This window comes from Leucoraja erinacea, chromosome 15 (genome assembly GCF_028641065.1).
Source record: "Leucoraja erinacea ecotype New England chromosome 15, Leri_hhj_1, whole genome shotgun sequence".
Classification (NCBI taxonomy): Eukaryota; Metazoa; Chordata; class Chondrichthyes; order Rajiformes; family Rajidae; genus Leucoraja; species Leucoraja erinaceus.
This window is the reverse complement of record NC_073391.1, coordinates 43,394,683-43,416,322: the sequence shown is the minus strand read 5'-3', so window position 1 is coordinate 43,416,322 and position 21,640 is coordinate 43,394,683. Positions and strand designations below refer to the sequence as shown.

The 21,640-nt window shown below is 47.2% G+C and overlaps 1 protein-coding gene across 1 annotated transcript in view; it reads left to right on the top strand.

The window, feature by feature from the left end:
- tspan15 (tetraspanin 15) overlaps nt 1-21,640 on the top strand; it is a 41,582-nt gene that overhangs the window by 6,680 nt on the left and 13,262 nt on the right. The window contains exons 2-4 of the mRNA XM_055647301.1: nt 12,071-12,256; nt 16,331-16,405; nt 18,009-18,104. Of these exons, the coding sequence (XP_055503276.1) occupies nt 12,071-12,256; nt 16,331-16,405; nt 18,009-18,104 (357 nt within the window). The remainder of the gene's footprint in view (nt 1-12,070; nt 12,257-16,330; nt 16,406-18,008; nt 18,105-21,640) is intronic.

Here is a 21,640-nt window from a genome sequence, read left to right as displayed (position 1 = left end):
TCTGTAACTTAGTTGCTGAAACCCAGGCAACATTCGTTCAATTTGTTGTGAAGATATAGTTACAGGACATTCTTTGGTCAGATAAATGGCGATCCTGCAGACTTAAATCATTTCTCTGTTGATTATGCATTCGAAAGGCTTTTAACGGGACGTTGGTATGCTGTTCAGACACTTGTTTAACTTTGCTTATCCGATTGAATCCTCGTGAAAGTTTTGTGTTTATATGGATGTCATTTTGCTTTGGTTGGGAAGGCCAAAGTGAAATTCACATGCATCAAATGGCGTAATGTATAACGGGATCAGCAGCGTTTGCTAATTAGCTGCTGAAGGAGCTGATTTTCGCCAAATACAGCGGAAGACACCAGCGACGTGCCAGAAATTCAAGAGAGTCAGGGGGCAGCAGTCAGTGGAGTTGCTACTGCCAAGGGGAAGGTGGTGTGTGGGGAAACAGGAAGGTTTGAAGCTGAAGGCACACAAAAATGCTGGAGAAACTCAGCGGGTGCAGCAGCATCTATGGAGCGAAGGAAATAGGCAACGTTTCGTGCCCGAAACGTTGCCTATTTCCTTCGCTCCATAGATGCTGCTGTACCCGCTGAGTTTCTCCAGCATTTTTGTGTACCTTCGATTTTCCCGGCATCTGCAGTTCCTTCGTAAACACTGAGGTTTGTAGCTGAATGAGCCACAGAGTGAAACGACGTGGAAACAAGCTCTTCAGCCCAACGTACCCACACCGGACCAACATGTCCCATCGACACTAGTCCCACCTGCCTGTCTTTGGGACATATCCCTCTAATCCTGTCCTATCCATGTACCTGTCCAATTGTTGTAATAGCCTTAAAAACACCCATTGACTACGCCTACACAGCCATCTGCAGCAATGAATTCCACAGATTCACTGCTCCTCAGGCTAAAGAAAATCCTTCTAATCTTTTTTCTAAAAGGTACGTCCTTCTAATTCTGAGGCTATGGCCTCAGGTCCTGGACTCTCCCACCAGTGGAAACATCCTCTCCACATTCACCGAGGATGCTGCCTGCATTGGAGGGCTGCAGTTACAAGGAGAGATAGCGGAGTCCTTTTTCTCACACAGAAGGTGGTGGACACGTGGAATGAACTGCCAAAGGGGATGGTGGCAGGCATTCAAGAGGACTTGTATACAAAGACAAGGTCCATCAGGCGCTGGTCAGGCCGCAGTTGGAACATTGTGAGCAATTCTGGGCACCATAATCTGAGGAAGGATGTGCAGGCTCTGGAGAGGATCCTGACGAGGTTTACAAGAATGCTCCCGGGAATGAGCGGGTTAGCATATGATGAGTGTTTGACGGCACTGGGCCTGTGCTACCTCTAGAAGAATGAGAGGGGGGGGGGACCTCATTGAAACTTACTGAATTGTGAAAGGCTTGGATAGAGTGGATGTGGAGAGGATGTTTCCACTAATGGGAGAATCTAGGACCAGAGGTCATAGCCTCAGAATTAATGGATGTTCCTTTAGGAAGGAGATGAGGAGGAATTTCTTTAGTCAGAAGGTGGTGAATCTGTGGAATTCTTTGCCGCAGAAGGCTGTGGAGGCCAAGTCAGTGGATATTTTTAAGGCAGAGATAGATGGATTCTTGATTAGTGCGGGTGTCAAGGGTTATGAGGAGAAGGCAGGAGAATGGGGTTAGGAGGGAGAGGGAGATCAGCCGTGGTTGAGTGGCGGAGTAGACATGATGGGCCGAATGGCCTAATTCTACTATCACTCATAACTTTATGACCTTCTGATATTATCACAGCATTTAAAAGACTGCATTCGGGCAGACAGTTTGGTTTGAAGTGTAGACGCAAGCAACTGCAGACGCTTGGTTCCAAAGAAGAGTCTTGACCTGAAACGGTGCGTATCCATGTTCTCGGGGGACACAGCGTGGAAACGGGCCCCTTTGGCCCACTGAGTCCACGGTGATCAGTGATCTCCCGTTCACACTTTGTTCTGCGTTATCCCGCATCCAATCCTGACACCCCGAGGGCGAGTTAGAATTGCGTGTCGGAGCATGTATGTATTTATGTATGTGCTTAATCTATGAACCACTGTTGTGTAACGTTAGTACCTCCACCAATATAAAGCACTTTGGCCAACGAGAGTTGTTTTTTAATTATGCTGTAGAAATAGAAGTGCCTTGACTTGACTTGAGACCCAGCGCAACCACACTTGTTGACGTTTTGCGGCACGGTGGCGCGGCGGTAGAGCTGCTGCCTTTCAGCCCCAGAGATCTGGGTTCGATGCTGACCACGGGTGCTGTCGGTACAGAGTTCGCACGTTCTCCCCGTGACCACGTGGGCTTTCCTCCTGATGCTCCGGTTTCCTCCCACGCTCCAAAGGCGTGCAGGGTTTCTCAGTAAATATTGTACATTGTCCCCGGTGTGTGTTGGATAGTGCTGGTGTACGGGGTGATCGCGGACCGGCGCGGACTTGATGGGCCGAAGGGCCCGTTTCTATATAAAGTCCAAGGTCAAACGGCGATTTCCGCAATTGATGCGCTCGCTGTTTCGTTGTTCTTCTCCGAGCTCCCCCTCGATTTACAGCCACTCCAGATAAATGATGTGCCGTTAACCTGCTGTCTAAGCTTGTCGCTTTAGAACTTGTCACCCGGGAGACTAATGACATGAAGTAATCCAGCAGCAGGAGAGAGGTGCGGCTGTGTAGTGGGGCAACAGGTTTTGTTGAGAAGATTCAGCGCAATTATTAAAATGTGCAGATCGCTCAGTGTAAAAATGAACTGCGATACATGAGGGCGGCACGGTGGCGCAGCGGCAGAGTTGCTGCCGGAGACCCGGGGTTCGATCCCCGTTACAGGTGCTGTCTGTACGGAGTTTGCACGTTCTCCTCGTGACCTGCGTGGGTTTTCTCCGAGATCTTCGGTTTCCTCCCACACTCCAAAGACGTGCATGTTTGTAGGTTAATTTGGCTTGGTAAATGTAACAAATTGTTCCTAGTGTGTGTAGTGTTAATGTGCGGGGATTGCTGGTCGGTGGAGGCCCAGTGGGCTGAAGGCACCTGTTTCTGTGTTGTATTTCTAAAACTAAACCTAAATGTCGGCAGATTAGTAAATTAACAGTCTTTCACAAAAGAACACAAAGTGCTGCAGTAACTCAGCAGGTCGTAGCAACTTAGAAACATAGGCAATTCAGCCCTTCAAGCCAGCACTGCCATGCAACATAATCATGGCTGATCATCCAAAATCAGTGCCCTGTTCCTGCTTTCTCCCCATATCCCTTGATTCCGTTAGCCACAAGAGCTATATCTAACTCTCTCTTGAAAACATCCAGCGAATTGGCTTCCTTCTGTGGCAGAGAATTCCACAGATTCACAACTCTCTGCGTGAAAATGTTTTTCCTCATCTCGGTCCTAAATGGTCTACCCCTTATTCTTAAACTGTGACCCCTGGTTCTGGACTCCCCCAACATGGGGGAACATTTTGTCTGCATCTAGCCTGTTCAATCCCTTAAGAATTGTATATGTTTCTATTAGATTCCCGCTCATCCTTCGAAATTCCAGAGAATAGAAGCCCTCAGGAGCTCTGGGGAACATGGAGAGGTGACATTTTGGGTTGGAACCCTTGGAATCCTTCTGCAGAGTAATACCGATTCAAAACTTTAGAGATACAGACCCTTGTGAGAATATAATTCTGGACGTTGTACCACAAACTCGTTCTAACACTGAATGGATGTAGAATGCGGTGGTGCAGCTGTACCGTTGCTGCCTCACAGCGCCAGAGATCCGGGTTCAATCCTGACTATGGGTGTCTGTCAGTCCGGGGTTTATACGTTCTCCCCGTGACCTGTGTGGGTTTTCTCCAGGTGCCCCGGTTTCCCCCCCATACTCCAAAGACGTTCGGGTTTGTAGGCTTATTGGCTTGGGTAAAGATTGTAAATTGTCCCTAGTGTGTAGGATAGTGCTCGTGTGCGCAATTGCTGGAACTGCGGATGCCGATAAATTGTTGAGTTGATTATTTTGAGATGCAGCGTGGAAACAGGCCCTTCGGCCCTCCGCCTCCGTGCCAACCCGCCCTCACCTGCACACTGGCACTATCCTACACACTGGGGGCAATTTACAGAAAGCCAGTTGACCTACAAACCTGCACGTCTTTGTGGTTGTGGGAAGAAACTGATCGCTGGTCGACCACGGACCCGTGCTGTATCTCTAAACTAAACTACACGCTGAGTAGTCCGACTACTGTATCTGGCTGGACTGGATCCATGCAAAGCCTTAACATCTGCACAGTGTTAACGTAAACAGTTCTGTAAGCTGTCTCCAGGCGATTTTCTGTCAAATCTAAATAATATTCATTTCAAAATAGTGCGACGTGTGTGAGACTCTGGGGCAGGTTTCTGGACTGCTGGATGTTGATCCAATTAACACTACAGCACACTTTCAATTTGCTTTTTTTCAGATGTTACACATGGAGTATAGAGCATTTTTCTTTAGACTTGTCAAGAGGTCATAAGTGATAGCAGTAGAATTAGGCCATTCGGCCCCATTCCCCTGCCTACTCCCCATAACCTCTGACACCCATACTGATCAAGAATCTATCTATCTCTGCCTTTAGAATAGCCACTGACTTGGCCTCCACAGCCTTCTTTGGCAAAGAATTCCACAGATTCGCCACCCTGTGACTAATTTCTCCTCATCTCCTTCCGAAAAGAACGTCCTTTAATTCTGAGGCTACGACCTCTAGTCCCAGACTCTCCTACAAGTGGAAGAGAATTTTGCATCCGTGTTCTGGTAAATTTACCAAAGCCAATTATCTTGCAAACCCGCATTTGTTGGCGTGTGGGAGGAGGCCGGAGCCACTGGGGAAAACCCACGCGGTCACGGGGAGAACCTACAAACTCCGTACAGATTATCACCCGTGGTCAGGAACGAACCTGGGTCCCTGGCGCTGTGAGGCAGCAACTCTACCGCTGTGCCGCTCAACTCCATCTGCCATCTTCTATCCAGTCCGATTTGACTTCCCTTTTAATCAATGAACAACCAAAGGGAATGTTGGAAACAGAATCGGGGAAGTTTAAAGGGACAATGGGAAGCTGGGATCAAGTTTATTCAAGGGGAGTGTGAGGTAACAGAAATTAGCACCAACAGAACAAGATGGGCCAAAGCCATGTAGATTTCGAGGATGTTGCCGGGACTAGAGGGTCTGAGCTATAGGCAGAGGCTGAGTAGGCTGGGACTCTATTCCCTGGAGCGCAGGAGGATGAGGGGTGATCTTATAGAGGCGTATAAGATCATGGGAGGAATAGATCGGGTAGATGCACAGAGTCTCTTGCCCCAGAGTAGGTGAATCGTGGACCAGAGGACACAGGTTTAAGGTGAAGACAATAGACAATAGGTGCGGGAGTAGGCCATTCGGCCCTTCGAGCCATTCAATATGATCTTGGCTGATCATCCCCAATCAATACCCCGTTGCTGCCTTCTCCCCATATCCCCTGACTCCGCTATTTTTAAGAGCCCTTTCTAGCTCTCTCTTGAAAGTATCCAGAGAACCTGCCTCCACCGCCCTCTGAGGCAGAGAATTCCACAGACAGGCAGAAGATTTAATAGGAATCACAATTTGACACAGAGAGTCATAAGGTCATAGGTAATAGGAATAGAATTAGGTCATTCGGCCCATCAAGTCTACTCCACCATTCAATCATGGCTGATCTATCTCTCCCTCCTAACCCCATTCTCCTGCCTTCTTCCCATAACCCCTGATGGTGGTGGGTGTGTGGAACAAGCTGCCAGAGGAGGTAGTTGAGGCTGGGACTATCCTAACATTTAAGAAGCAGTTAGACAGGTACATGGATAGGACAGGTTTGGAGGGATGTGGGCCAAATGCTGGCGGGTGGGACTAGTATAGCTGGGACATGTTGGCCGGTGTGGGCAAGGAGGGCCGAAGGGCCTGTTCCCACACTGTATCACTCTATGACTCTATTTCAAAATAGTCAGTCAGAACATCATTGGAGTTTTGTTATGTACTCCGTCTGTATTATTCACAGCCACTCAATCAGCTTGTCATAGAGTCATACAGCACAGAAACAAGCCCTTCCACCCACTTGTCCATGCTGACCAAGATGTCCCTCCTTCCCATGTCGGGCCCATATCCCTCTAAATCTTTTTTGGTGACGGCGGGACTGTCATATGCTGAGAGAATGGAGCGGCTGGGCTTGGTAAATGAAATTTACCAAAGACTGGATAGACTTGGTTTATACTCTCTAGAATTTAGGAGATTGAGAGGGGATCTTATAGAAACTTACAACATTCTTAAGGGGTTGGACAGGCTAGATGCAGGAAGATTGTTCCCGATGTTAGGGAAGTCCAGGACAAAGGGTCACAGCTTAAGGATAAGGGGGAAATCCTTTAAAACCGAGATGAGAAGAACTTTTTTCACACAGAGAGTGGTGAATCTCTGGAACTCTCTGCCACAGAGGGTAGTTGAGGCCAGTTCATTGGCTATATTTAAGAGGGAGTTAGATGTGGCCCTTGTGGCTAAGGGAATCGGGGGGTATGGAGAGAAGGCAGGTACGGGATACTGAGTTGGATGATCAGCCATGATTATATTGAATGGCGGTGCAGGCTCGAAGGGCCGAATGGCCTACTCCTGCACCTAATTTCTATGTTTCTATGTTTCTAAATTATGCCCCCGTCCCACTTAGGAAACCTGAACGGAAACCTCTGGAGACTTTGCGCCCCACCCAAGGTTTCCGTGTGGTTCCCGGAGGTTGCAGGTGGTTGCCGGAGGTTGCAGGTAGTGGAAGCAGGTAGGGAGACTGATTAAAAACCACGGGAACCTCCGAGAACCGCGCGGAAACCTTGGGTGGGGCGCAAAGTCTCCAAAGGTTTCCGTTCAGGTTTCCTAAGTGGGACAGGGGCATTATTAGGAGGTAGACAAAAATGCTGGTGAAACTCAGCGGGTGCGGCAGCATCTGTGGAGCGAAGGAAATAGGCAACGTTTCGGGCCGCAACCCTGCTTCATTAGGAGGATGTTGCCAGGACACGAGGGCCTGAGCTGCAGGGAGAGGTTGGACAAGCTAGGACTTTATTCCTTGGAGCGCAGGAGGCCGAGGGATGATTGTTATAGAGGTGATCTTTTTACAGAGCTGCCAGAGGTGGTAGAATAACAACATTTAACAGACACTTGGTCAGGTACAAGGACGGGTAGGAAAGGTTTAGAGGGATACTAGACCAAGTGCAGACCCGTTGGGTCTGCTCCCCCAATGGTGTGATCCCCCAACCCAATATTCCACCATGCACCCGTCTCCTCCAACGGAACTGAAGCCGTTCCCAAATGTAAGATTCCAGCACTCCCCTGCCTCCCTCAGCAGTGGATTAAAAAAAAATTCCAATTGCACCTCCCCTGCCTGCTGCAGCAGTGAAAAGTTCAGAGTGTTCCTGCCTTGCAACTTTGTTTTGAAGTGTGTTGGAAGCTGATAGGAAGGAGCAGCCGTCAACGAATCAAAAGGAAGAAAGGCAGGCGGCAGCCAGACGGACGGACGGCAGGCGGCAGCCATAGACTTTTATATAATAAATAGATAAATAGATGGACCAAACGCTGGCAAATAGGCATAGTTTAGAAGGGGCATCTTGATCAGCAGGGACAATTTGGGTCGAAGGGCCTTTTTCCATGCAGTATGATTCTGAGACTCTACCCTTTCATCCCAGGAGTTAATCTCGTCAACCTTTTTTCTGAACTACCTCCAACGCATGTAAATCCCTCTTTAAACAACACGATCAAACCTGTCGTTCGACACAAAAAGCTGGAGTAACTCAGCGGGCCAGGCAGCATCTCCGGAGAGAAGGAATGGGTGGGTGAAGCTCAGGGATTTGACAAGGTTATGAATAAATCAAAATAATTTTACTAAAAACTCCCTCCCTAACCTTTGAAAAAATCCACGTCAATGGGCTTTCATCTCCTGTGCCAGCGTGTCGTACTCAGGTGTTGATTATGGTCATCAGTCTGAAGAAGGGTCTCGACCCCGAAACGTCACCCATTCCTTCTCTCCAGAGATGCTGCCTGTCCCGCTGAGTTAATCCAGCATTTCGTGTCCACCTTCGGTTTAAACCAGCATCTGCAGTTCCTTCCTGCACATGATCAGACCTGTTCCTGGAACTGTAAGCGCGCTCTGCAAAGTTGCAGCAACAGTTGATTGTTCTGTAACTCCACACCCTCGCCAACAAAAGTCAAGGTCCAAGGTACATAAACAACTGGAGAAACTCAGCGGGTGCAGCAGCATCTATGGAGCGAAGGGAATAGGCAACGTTTCGGGCCGCAACCCTTCTTCACTCAGTCTGAAGTTTTATTCCTGCACATTTCACCAAGGAGCTTGTGGGTCAGTGATCAGACGCATCACGTTAGCCCGTGACTATTTGAATCTGCTGAACTTTTTTCCCCAAGCAGTCTTGCTCAAGAAGGGATTGCATTCTTGCACAAGTTTACTAACCTGCCGTTGCAATATTCCGCCCATTATTTTCTTGTCAACGCCAAAGGTAAACAGGATACTAACTGCTGGATCGTTAAGAGTTTACTAGGAATTACTTGCAATGTTTAGCTTAGTTTGGAGATGCAGCTAAACATTGCAAGTAATGGCCATTGATCACCCGTTCACACTAGTCCCCAGTTCTCCATTTTTCGCATCCACTCTCCACGCACTAGGGAGCAACTTACAGAAGCAATTTAACCTTCAAACACGCACGTCTTTGGGATGTGGGAGGAAACCGGTGCACCTGGCGGAAACCCACGCGGTCACAGAGAGAAGGTACAGACTCTGTACAAAGAGCACCCACAGTCAGGATCCAACTGCATTTCGTTGTCTCTGTACTGTACACTGACAGTGACAATTAAAGTTGAATCTGAATCTGAACCCTGGGTCTCAAGCGCTTTAAGGCATCAAAAGGCGTCTGATCACTTACAAAATTCTTAAGGGGTTGGACAGGCTAGATGCAGGAAGATTGTTCCCGATGTTAGGGAAGTCCAGGACAAGGGGTCACAGCTTAAGGATAAGGAGGAAATCCTTTAAAACCGAGATGAAAATAACTTTTTTCACACAGAGAGTGGTGAATCTCTGGAACTCTCTGCCACAGAGGGTAGTTGAGGCCAGTTCATTGGCTATATTTAAGAGGGAGTTAGATGTGGCCCTTGTGGCTAAGGGGATCAGGGGGTACGGAGGGAAGGCAGGTACGGGATACTGAGTTGGATGATCAGCCATGATCATATTGAATGGTGGTGCAGGCTCGAAGGGCCGAATGGCCTACTCCTGCACCTAATTTCTATGTTTCTATCAACTCTACCGCTGCGCCACCGTGCTGCCCCGCCTGTTTTAAAAAAAAAAACACCTTAAAATTCCGTTTGGGTGTTTGTTTTTTTTTTAAATTAATTTTATTAGAAGCAATTGTACAGGGATAAGGCAATCAACATAACAGTTATACAATTATTGTGCAGCTTCATTTTTCTCATTGAAACCTACATTTAAAAAAAAGGGAAATAAAAGGAGAAAAAGAAGAGAATGAAGAAAGGGAAGTAAAATAAGAGAAGGCAAGAAAAAGACCCCTAAACTACCAAAGAAATGCAAGAGAAAATAAAATAAATAAGAAAAGAGAAGATGGAGATATAACCCCCCCCCCCCCCCCCCCCCCCCCCCCCATCCCTAGCATCGGGTTTAAATCTCAACCATGCCTTGAGATATTAATCTGCCTTTTCCGGCAAGACAAGCCTAATGTTTTCTAAATGTCGTTTCTCAGACATATCTGCAATCCGCATCTTCACTGTGGGGACTGTTGTCTTTTTCCAAAATTTGAGTATTAGTTTTTTCGCCGTTATTAGGCCGTAATTGAGGAAACATCTTTGAAATATCGTTAGCTTAGAGCAGGCCTCTGACATTCCTAATGTGATCAGTTTTATATCTGGTCCCAATTTAATTTGAAGGAGAAGATATCAAATATTCCCCTCCAGACGTTTTGTAACTTTATAAAAAGGAAGTGAAGGAATGGGTTATATTTGCTCCTTGGAGGTGACATTTATCACAAATAGGAGAGGCGTTTGGGAAGATCTTGTTCGATTTTGGTCTTTGAATGGTAGAGTCTGTTTTGGAGTTGTTTTTTACTTCCATTTTTGGAAGCTTCACCGGAATGCAGATGGTTGTAAATTGAAACACAAAGTGCTGGAGGAACTCAGCAGGTCAGGCAACATCTGTGGAAGGAATGGACAGGTGACGATTTGGGTCGGGCTGATCCCACCACGGATGCTGCATGACCTGCTGAGTTCCTCCAGCACTTCGTATTTTGCTCAAGATTCCAGCATCTGCGATTCCTTGTGTCTCCAGCGTTGTGAATTGGCCTTTTACCAAACTATATTTCCAAATCTCTTATCCAGTTCTTATCTAGCATTATAGTATTGTAACTACACCCTACACGCCCTGGTTTCTATAATAATATATATTTTTAAATTGTCATTACACAGAGGTATGACGTGATTATTAACATTTATCCAGTGGATCTCTTTATTTGATGTACTCCACCTTCAGATTAACAGGGTTTAGAGTCATAGAGTGATACAGGGTGGAAACCGGCCCTTTGGCCTGACTTGCCCACACCCAACATGTCCCAGCTACACTAGTCCCACCTGCCCGGGTTTGGCCCATTTCCCTCCAAACCTGTCCTATCCATGTAACTAACTGTTTCCTAAACGTTGGGATAGTCCCTTCCTCAACTACCTCTTCTGGCAGCTCGTTCCATACTCCCACCACCCTTTGTGTGAAAAATTTACCCCTCAGAATCCTATCAAATCTTTTCCCCTTCACCTTAAACCTATGTCCTCTGGTCCTCGATTATCCTACTCTGGGCAAGAGACTCTTGTGCATCTACCCGATCTATTCCTCTCATGATATTATACACCTCTATAAGATCACCCCCTCATCCTCCTGCACTCCCAGGAATAGAGTCCCTGCCTGTTCAACCTCTCCCTATAGCTCACATCCTCCAGTCCTGGCAACATCCTCGTGAATCTTCTCCGTACCCTTTCCAGCTTGACAACATCTTTCCTACAACATGGTGCCCAGAGCCGAACACAATACTCTAAATGCATTCTCATCAATATTTTATACAACTGCAACATGACCTCCCAACGTCTATACTCAATGGACTCGGGTGACACAATGAGAACCTGCATTGCTTCTCGGTAACCTAACATCAAGGTATTATTATATTCCGTTTAATTTACTCAGTTTAAATAAACTCAGTTTAATGTACTATTGCCGTATGTACCAAGGTACTGTGAAAAGGTTTTGTTTGCATGTTATCCAGTCAAAGAAAAGACTACACATGATTACAGTCAAGGACCACACACACGCCGGTCATTCTCTGTTTAGTTTAGAGATGCAGCGCGGAAACAGGCCCTTCGGCCCACTGGGTCCGCACCGACTAGCGATCCCCGCACACCAACACTACGCTACACACACCAGAGACAATTTACATTTATACCAAGCCAATGAACCTACAAACCCGTACGTCTTTGGAGGGTGGGAGGAAACCGAAGATCTCGGAGAAAACCCTCGTGGGTCGTGGGGAGAACGTGCAAACTCCGTACAGACAGCACTCTGGTGTCTGATGCTGTAAGGTTGCGCCACCATGCTGCCCAGCCATTCACTGTTCTCCGAAGATTGAAACAAAAAGCTGGAGTAACTCAGTGGGACAGGCTGCATCTCTGGAGAGAAGGAATGGATGACGTTTCAGCGTCGAAACCCTTCTTCAGACGTTATGGGGAGAAGGCAGGAAAATTAGATTAGGTGGCAGAGATCAGCCATGATTGAATGGCAGAGTGGACTTGATGGGCCGAATGGCCTAATTCTACTCCTATAACTTGTGACCTTGCAAACGAGAACCTGTCAATCTCCGCCTTGAAAATATCTATAAAAAAACACTGCGGGCGGTTCGATTGTAATCATATATAGTCTTTCCGCTGACTGGTTAGCACTAAACTCTAAACTCTCTGATCTCTTACAAGGGCAGAATTGAACTTTTGACGTTTTGAACTGGTTTATGTTTTCTGTTTTTTCCCCCCGCAGGTGATTGGAGGATTAATCCTCTGCATCGGGATCTATGCAGAGGTTGAAAGACAGAAATACAAAACACTTCAAGGTGCCTTTCTGGCCCCTGCTATCATCTTGATCATCCTTGGCATCCTGATGTTCGTGGTGTCATTCATTGGTGTCCTGGCCTCTCTCCGAGATAACCTGTGCCTTCTCAGAGTGGTGAGATACTCCCTCTGTATAACTGGGTGTTAACTTCTGCTCGTCCTTTCCAAGTCTTCAACAAAGTGCTTGAAGCTACAATGAATGTGAAAATGTGATGATGCAATTTGTAGAATGTTTAAGAAGGAACTGCAGATGCTGGGAAAAATCGGAGGTAGATAAAAATGCTGGCTAAAGAAAAATAAATGATAAAATATAATATTGTAGGGACCGCCACAATATAATGTAATGACTCTATTGTAGTTTGAACGCAGTTGGTTCATTTGTTTGGAAATGGACTAATTTCTAAAGAAATAAATAATGCAAAAATACATTCTACAAATTGCATGGTAGATAAAAATGCTGGAGAAACTCAGCGGGTGAGGCAGCATCTATGGGTGAAGGAATTGGTGACGTTTTGGGTTGAGACACTTCTTCAGAATCTAATTCAAGCATGAGTCTGAAGAAGGGTAATAATAATAATAAATTGAAGTTATATAGCGCTTTTCAGGGACTCAAAGTCGCTTTACAAGCGTATCTGTGAAACTACATAGAAATAATCGCTGTGAAGCCTAAGGTTATAAACATGTGCTGCACCTCAAAGCCAGTAATTGCCTTTCCCGAATGTTCATCTGATGTCAGTCGTTATCTTGTTGTGTGATAACATAAAGTACATTATTTGCTCAGCCTGGGGAACAAGGTTTCACAGGAAATCTTTTTGTGATTGTAAAATGGAAGGTTGATTGCATTAGTGGATCAGTTCTTGAAATACAATCACTGATTATTGTTAGTTGTCCAGAAGTGGCCCCCTTATCAGCCAAACGTGCAAAATACATGCTGAATTCCCCGCTCTCCTTGTCCAACAAGAACCACAATCGCTTCTATTTTAGCTTTTTAATGAAGTACCACCTTATTATCAGTTGTTCACAAATCGCTTAGTTTAATTTAGAGATACAGCGCGGAAACAGGCCCTTCGGCCCACCGAGTCCGTACCGACCGGCGACCCCCCCGCACACCAGCACTATCTAGACTATTAAAGATTTATGGAAATCGCTTGTATTCACTGGAGTTTAGAAGGATGAGGAGAGATCTTATAGAAACATATAAAATTATAAAAGGACTGGAAATGCTAGATGCAGGAGAAATGTTCCCAATGTTGGGCGAGTCCAGAACCAGGGGCCACAGTCTTAGAATAAAGGGGAGGTCATTTAAGACTTGAGGTGAGGAAAAAACTTTTTCACCCAGAGAGTTGTGAATTTATGGAATTCCCTGCCACAGAGGGCGGTGGAGGCCAAGACACTGGATGGATTTATGAGAGAGTTAGGTAGAGCTCTAGGGGCTAGTAGAGTCAAGGGATATGGGGAGAAGGCAGGCACGGGTTATTGATAGGGGACGATCAGCCATGATCACAATGTATGGCGGTGCTGGCTCGAAGGGCCGAATGGCCTCCTCCTGCACCTATTTTCTATGTTTCTCTTCTACACCCACTAGGGACAATTTTACATTTATACCAAACTAATTAACCTACAAAGCTGAACGTCTTTGGAGTGTGGGAGGAAACCGAAGATCTCGGGAAAAAACCCATGCAGGTCACGGGGAGAACGTACATATTACATACAGACAGCACCCATAGTCGGGGTCGAACCCAGGTCTCTGGCGCTGTAAGTGCTGTGATGCAGCAATTCTACCACTGCGCCATCATCTTGTTATAGATCCTCGCGTACATTGATCTATAATAAAATGCAAACTTTGATACTTTTGCTGTATTACTTTCCTGGTTTGTGTGAATATGGAAAATTACCTTTCCAGGTTAAGGATCGACAGGGTTTTACAAGTGTAATCTAATTACATTCATGGACTGTATCGTCATATGTACCTAAGTACAGTGACTTTTGTTTTTCACACAGTCCAGTGAAAATCTTGCTATACATTGGGCACAATTGTACTAAGCATGGGGCGGCACGGTGGCGCGGCGGTAGAGTTGCTGCCTTACAGCGCCAGAGACTCGGGTTTGATCCTGACTATGGGTGCTGTCTGTACGGAGTTTGCACGTTCGCCCCTTGACCTGCGCAGGCTTTCTCCAGGTGCTCTGGGTTCCTCCCACACTCCAAAGACGCACAGGTTTGTAGGTTACGAAATGTGCAGAAATGAACTGCTGATGCTAGTTTAAACTGAAGATGGACACATAAAAAAGCAGGAGTAACCTGCGCCTTCTACTGCAGTTGTACAGGGTCTTGGTGAGACCACACCTAGAGTATTGTGTACAGTTTTGGTCTCCTAATCTGAGGAAAGACATTCTTGCTATAGAGGGAGTACAGAGAAGGTTCACCAGACTGATTCCTGGGATGGCAGGACTTTCATATGAAGAAAGACTGGATAGACTCGGCTTGTACTCGCTAGAATTTAGAAGATTGAGGGGGGATCTTATAGAAACGTACAAAATTCTTAAGGGGTTGGACAGGCTAGATGCAGGAGGATTGTTCCCGATGTTGGGGAAGTCCAGAACAAGGGGTCACAGTTTAAGGATAAGAGGGAAGTCTTTTAGGACCGAGATGAGAAAATTATTTTTTACAGAGAGAGTGGTGAATCTGTGGAATTCTCTGCCACAGAAGGTACTTGAGGCCAGTTCATTGGCTATATTTAAGAGTTAGATGTGGCCCTTGTGGCTAAAGGGATCAGGGGGTATGGAGAGAAGGCAGGTACAGGGTACTGAGTTGGATGATCAGCCATGATCATATTGAATGGCGGTGCAGGCTCGAAGGGCCGAATGGCCTACTCCTGCACCTATTTTCCATGTTTCTATGTTTTCTCTGGAGATGCTGTCTGGCCCGCTGAGTTACTGCAGCTTTTTGTGTCTATCTCTGGTTTGTAGGCTAATTGACTTCAGTGAAATTGTGACTGGTAAAATGTGAAATCAGTAAAGTCGGACGGGGCGAAACCGGTGGCGCAGCGGTAGAGTTGCTGCCTTACAGCGGCCGGAGACTCGGGTTTGATCCCGACTACGGGTGCTGTCTGTACGGAGTTTGTATGATCTCCCCGTGACCTGCGTAAGTTTTCTCTGAGATCATCGGTTTCCTCCCACTCTCCAGACACGTACAGCTATGTAGGTTCATGGGCTTGGTGTATGTGTAAATTGTTCCTAGTGTGTGTTGGATGGTGTTAATGTGCGGGGATCAAAGTCAATTTTATTTGTCACACAAACCCGAAAGTGCAGTGAAATGAATTTGCCAGCAGCGATACACTTAAAAAGAACACACAATGCACAATAAGATTCGACACAAACATCCGCCACAGTATTCTTCACTGTGGTGGAAGGCACAAAGTTCGGCCAGTCCTCCTCCATGGCCAGGACCATGAATGGCAGGTCGGCACGGACTCGGTGGGCCGAAGAGCCTGTTTCCACGCTGTATCTCCAAACTAAACTAACATACAAGACTCAAGACTGACCACACTAAGCCAGTTTAGTGTGGTCAGTCTCTCGTCCATCGAGAGCCTGCTGACATACTGCATTACAGCATGGTACGGCAGCTGCACCATGGCAGACAGGGAGAGGCTTCAGAGGGTAACTAGGACAGCACAGAAGATCATTGGTTGCCCTCTCCCCTCCTGATGGATATCTACCCTCCCACTGAGCCAGTTTAGCAGGAGTCGCCATCAAAGACAGTCCCTTGCAAGTCTTAACTTCTGGAAGGCGCCATCAAATCCAGGACAAATGGACTCAGGCATAGCATTATAACTCAAATTCACACATTGCAGGGCCCAACCCCGGACTCCATCTGTATATGTATATAGCGCCGCAGAATTGTGCACCTATTTCTGTTTTTTGTTTTCTATTTCTTGTTTTTTGTACAAATTATCTATGCACTGAGTAGCAGCTTTTAATTTCATTGTTGTGTGACAATAAATGGTTCTATATCTATTATATCTACAGGGTCACCATCTTGTACCCTTTCTTAACTTGGCCCATTGTCCTGGCGGCAGCACTAGCTCACAGTTGCAGGGGTCACCTGATCCCACAATTGCATTTCTAACAATATCTGCGTACTTAATAAGTTTGGAGTAAAGCGTGAGTATTTTGGGTTTGTTTTTACACAGTTTCTCTACACACTTGCGATCGTGTTGATACTTGAATTGATGGGCGGAATCGTGGCGTTGGTCTTCAGGACTCAGGTAAGAAATTAAAATTTCACTAATTACTCGTTATACCTTAACCACACCTTTGGAAGCTGGAGCAGCGAGGGAAAGCCCACATGCTCACAGGGAGGACATTCAAACTACACCCAGGCCCCAGCACCCAAGGTCAGGATTGAACCCGGTTTGCTGTGAGTCGTGGAGTCACACTGTGGAAGCAGGCCCTTCGGCCCGACTTGCCCACGCCGACCAACATGCCCCACCAACACTATCCCACTTGCTTGCGTTTGGCCCACATCCCTGTCTACCTGTCCTATCCATGTATCTGTCTAAATGTGTCTAAAATGCTGCGATAGTCCCTGCATCAACTACGTCCTCTGGCAGATCGTTCCATTCATCCATTTTTAAAAAGGTTACCTCTCGGGTTCCTTTCATTTTCCGGCACCCTTGGTTCCAGAGCCTTTATAGATCACCCGTTTTGCTGGCACCAACAGAGGTCACGGCCTCCGAGAGGGGTCCAACGGTACCGGAACGGTCCATCTAGGCCGCCGGGCAGGCCAAGGAGCTCATTGTAGACTTCAGGAAGTCCAGAGGCGGCACGCACACCCCCATCCACATTAACGGGACGGAGGTGGAACGTGTTTCTAGCTTCAGGTTCCTGGGGGTCAACATCTCCGATGACCTCTCTTGGACCCACAATACCTCTACTCTGATCAAGAAGGCTCATCAGCGTCTCTTCTTCCTGAGGAGACTGAAGAAGGTCCATCTGTCTCCTCAGATCCTGGTGAACTTCTACCGCTGCACCATCGAGAGCATCCTTACCAACTGCATCACAGTATGGTATGGCAACTGCTCTGTCTCCGACCGGAAGGCATTGCAGAGGGTGGCGAAAATTGCCCAACGCATCACCGGTTCCACGCTCCCCTCCATTGAGTCTGTCCAAAGCAAGCGCTGTCTGCGGAGGGCGCTCAGCATCGCCAAGGACTGCTCTCACCCCAACCATGGACTGTTTACCCTCCTACCATCCGGGAGGCGCTACAGGTCTCTCCGTTGCCGAACCAGCAGGTCGAGGAACAGCTTCTTCCCGGCGGCTGTCACTCTACTCAACAACGTACCTCGGTGACTGCCAATCACCCCCCCCCCCCCGGACACTTATTATTATTTATTCAAATCGTTTGCTATGTCGCCCTTCCAGGGAGATGCTAAATGCATTTCGTTGTCTCTGTACTGTACACTGACAATGACAATTAAAATTGAATCTGAATCTGAATCTGAATCTGAGATACCGGCCCGCAAAAGTCAGTCTCGGAAGTCGGCTATGGGATCGGATCTGCCGGCTCCGGCCGGGCCGCAGTTCCAGAGCCCCGGCCGCAGGAGGCAGATTCGACCCGCCGATCGGCTGCGGAAGTCCCGATGAGGTCGAGATCGGCCACCTCACCCGGCGTTGACGCCCCATTTTCGGGGGAACCTCCGGGGGGGGGGTCGGGATTTCGAACGCGCACTCGTAACTTTGTCTTGATAAAAGGAGGCCCTAGAACACCAGTTGTCAGAAAATCGGTGGTGGACCTGTATGATTATTTGATTGATTTATTAGCTGCATCAATATCTTCAAGGTTCAACTGTAAGTCTTTTTTTGCCCCAGACATTAGACTTTATAAATAAAAACATTCGTCGAGGAATTAAACATTACTACGATGACCTGGATTTCAAGAACATAATGGATTTTGTCCAAGAAAAGGTATGTGTCTATTAATATGTTCATAAGTGACAGGAGCAGAATTAGGCCATTCGGCCCATCCATGTCTACTCCGCCATTCAATCATGGCCAATCTATCTCTCCCTCCTAACCCCACTCCCCTTCCTTCTCCTGGATAGACTGGATAGACTCAGCTTGTACTCACTAGAATTTAGAAGATTGAGGGGGGATCTTATAGAAACTTCTTAAGGGACTGAAGTTTAGGGGTAACATGAGGGGGAACTTCTTTACTCAGCTTTGAAGAATGAGCTGAGGGGGGATCTTATTTAAAAATAAATTGGAAAATATTCTTAAGGGTTTGGACGCAGGTATATGGGACTAGGGGAGATTATGCAGAAGGGTCGAGATGGCCTGTTTCCTGTGCTGTAATTGTTATATGGTTATATGGTTGGACAGGCTAGATGCAGGAAGATTGTTCCCGATGTTGGGGAAGTCCAGAACAAGGGGTCACAGTTTAAGGATAAGGGGGAAATCTTTTAGGACCGAGATGAGAAAAACGTTTTTCACACAGAGAGTGGTGAATCTCTGGAATTCTCTGCCACAGAAGGTAGTTGAGGCCAGTTCATTGACTATATTTAAGAGAGAGATAGATGTGGCCCTTGTGGCTAAAGGGATCAGGGGGTATGGAGAGAAGGCAGGTACAGGATACTGCGTTGGATGATCAGCCATGATCATATTGAATGGCGGTGCAGGCTCGAAGGGCCGAATGGCCTACTCCTGCACCTATTTTCTATGTTTCTATAACCGCCGACACACGTACTAATCCCCATCAGTCTGAAGTAGGGCCCAAAACGTTGCGTATTTCCTTCGCTCCATAGATGCTGCTGCACCCGCTGAGTTTCTCCAGCACTTTTGTCTACCTAATCAAGAATCTATCTAGTTTCACGGAGTTTGCACATTCTGCTTTCCTCCCACATTCCAAAGACATGCCGGTTTGTAGACCAATTGGCTTCCGTCCCATTGCGCTGAATATGCAGGGAGTGGATGAGAAAGTGTGATAACATGGAGGTAGTGTGAACAGCTGATGGGTGGTTGCATGGACTTCGTGGGCAGAAGGGCCTGTTTCCATGCTGCATTTCTAAACTAACTAAACGGCAGGAAGGTTTGGACATGTCGGGCCTGTTTCTGTACTCGCCGACTTCAACATGAAACCTGATCCAGCTTGTCTCAAAATGCAAATCGCATGCAGAGTGGAATTGCTGACGGACACAAAATGCTGGAGTAGCTCAGCGGGACGGGCAGCATTTCTGGGGAAAAGGAATAGGCCATGTTTCGAGTCGAGACCCTTCAGACTTCTTCAGTCTGAAGAAGGGTCTCAACCCGAAGAATCTGTAGAAGGGTCTCGACCTGAAACGTCACCAATTCTTTTTCTCCAGAGATTCTGACCAGCCCGCTGAGTTACTGCAGCATTTGGTGTGTATCTTCGGCATAAACCCAGCATCTGCAGTTCCTTCCTACACTCTCTGTGTCAGTTTCACTTAGAGACACAGCGTGGAAACAGGCCCTTTGGCCCACAGAGTCCGCGCCGACCAACAATCACCCATGCACGAGTTCTATCCTACACACAAGGGCCACACTTACAAACCTGCAGGTCTTTTAGATTGTGGGAGGAAACCGGAGCACAGGGGCAAAACCCACGCCGGTCACAGAGAAAAAGTGCATACTCCGTACAGACAGCACCCATAATCAGGATCACACCAGGGTCTCTGGCGCTGTGAGGCAGCAATTCTGCCAGGTGCCACTGTGCCGTCCATATTGATCAGGAACTTAAGGACGATTTGAAAAAGTTACTTTGGAAACTGACAAAACATTTTAAAAAGCTGCCTTGCAAAACAGACTCTCCTTCAGAGACCCAGTGTGAAGAAGGGTCTCGACCCGAGGCGTCACCTCTTCCTTTGCTCCAGAGGTGCTGCCTGACCCGCTGAGTTACTCCAGTTTTTTGTGTCTGCCTTCGGTTTAAACCAGCACCTGCGGTTCCTTCCTACACAGAGTGGAATTGATGCTGCTGTGAGGACACTGGCCACACAATGCATCAATTGTTGCTTCCACTCCCTGGCCCCCAAATGAGTTCCTGTGTGTGTGTGTGTGTGTGTGTGTGTGTGTGTGTGTGAGCGTATTGTTCCCTTTACCATGCCGAAGCGATCCACTAAAGCATCCACAAAGCATAAATGGACACCATTGTGCAAGGAGTGATTAGGTAGCAAATACAAAACATAGGATTTTTAGCATTTAGATGAACCAGTTTTTGCCTGATAGGCCCTGTCTGGGTCCCAGTCTTATTCATTCCATTGGCTTCCCTTCCATTGACTCCATTTATACCTCACGCTGCCTCGGCAAGGCCAGCAGCATAATCAAGGAAGAGTCACAACCCATTCACTCCCTCCTCTCCCCTCTCCCCTCTCCCATCAGGCAATAGGTATAGAAGTGTGAAAACGCACACCTCCAGATTCAGGGACAGTTTCTTCCCAGCTGTTATCAGGCAACTGAATCATCCTACCACAACTGAGCTACAATCTATCTTATTGGTGACGTTCTGCCTATCCTTAATCGGACTTTGCTGGCTTTACCTTGCATTAAGCGTTATTCCCTTATCATGTATCTATACACTGTAAATTACTCGATTGGAATCATGTGTTGTCTTTTCGCTGACAGGTTAGCACACAACAAAAGCTCTTCAGTATACCTCGCTACACGTGACAATAACCTAAACTAAACAATCAGGAAAGGACATCGTAGGTTGAAGAAGAATTTTGTCTCAAAACGTCACCTAATCCTTTTCTCCTGAGGTGCTACCTGACCCGCTGATTTACTCCAGCTTTTTGCGTCTGTCATAGGTTCATAAATTGAGCTCAGTTCTGGGCACCAAGTTACACGAAAGATGTTTAGTTTAGTTTAGAGATACAGCGCGGAAACAAGCCTTTGGCCCGCCGACCAGCAATCCCCCCCGCACACTAACACTATCCTACACACGTTTACATTCATACCAAGCCAATTAAGCTACAAACCTGTACGTTTTTGGAGTGCGGGAGGAACCCAAAGATCTCGGAGAAAATGCATGCAGTCACGGGGAGAACGTACAAACTCCGTACAGACAAGCACCCGTAGTCGGGATCGAACTCGGGTCTCTGGTGGTGTGAGGCAGCAGCTCTACCGCTGCGCCACCGTGCCAATATTCTCATGATAGTGCTGCAAGTAAAGGGCCTGTCCCACCAGCATGCGATTGCATGCGTCTAGTGCGGCCAAACGTGTTGGCTTGAGGTGTACGGCCTCGCGGGGCCGGTCCCACTTCCAACTTCGGAGCCGTCTGGAGTTGTGCGAGGTGGGTGAGGTACGGAGGGAGAGGGAATGCCAGGGTTACATGAAGTTAGAGAAATCAATATTCATACGATTGGGCTGTAAGCTGCCCAAGCAAAATATGAGATGCTGTTCCTCCAATTTGCGTTTAGGTTAGTGTGGGAATGGGAAGGAGAGAATTAAAGTGTTTGGCAACAGGGAGATCAGGTAGGTCTGGACGTATA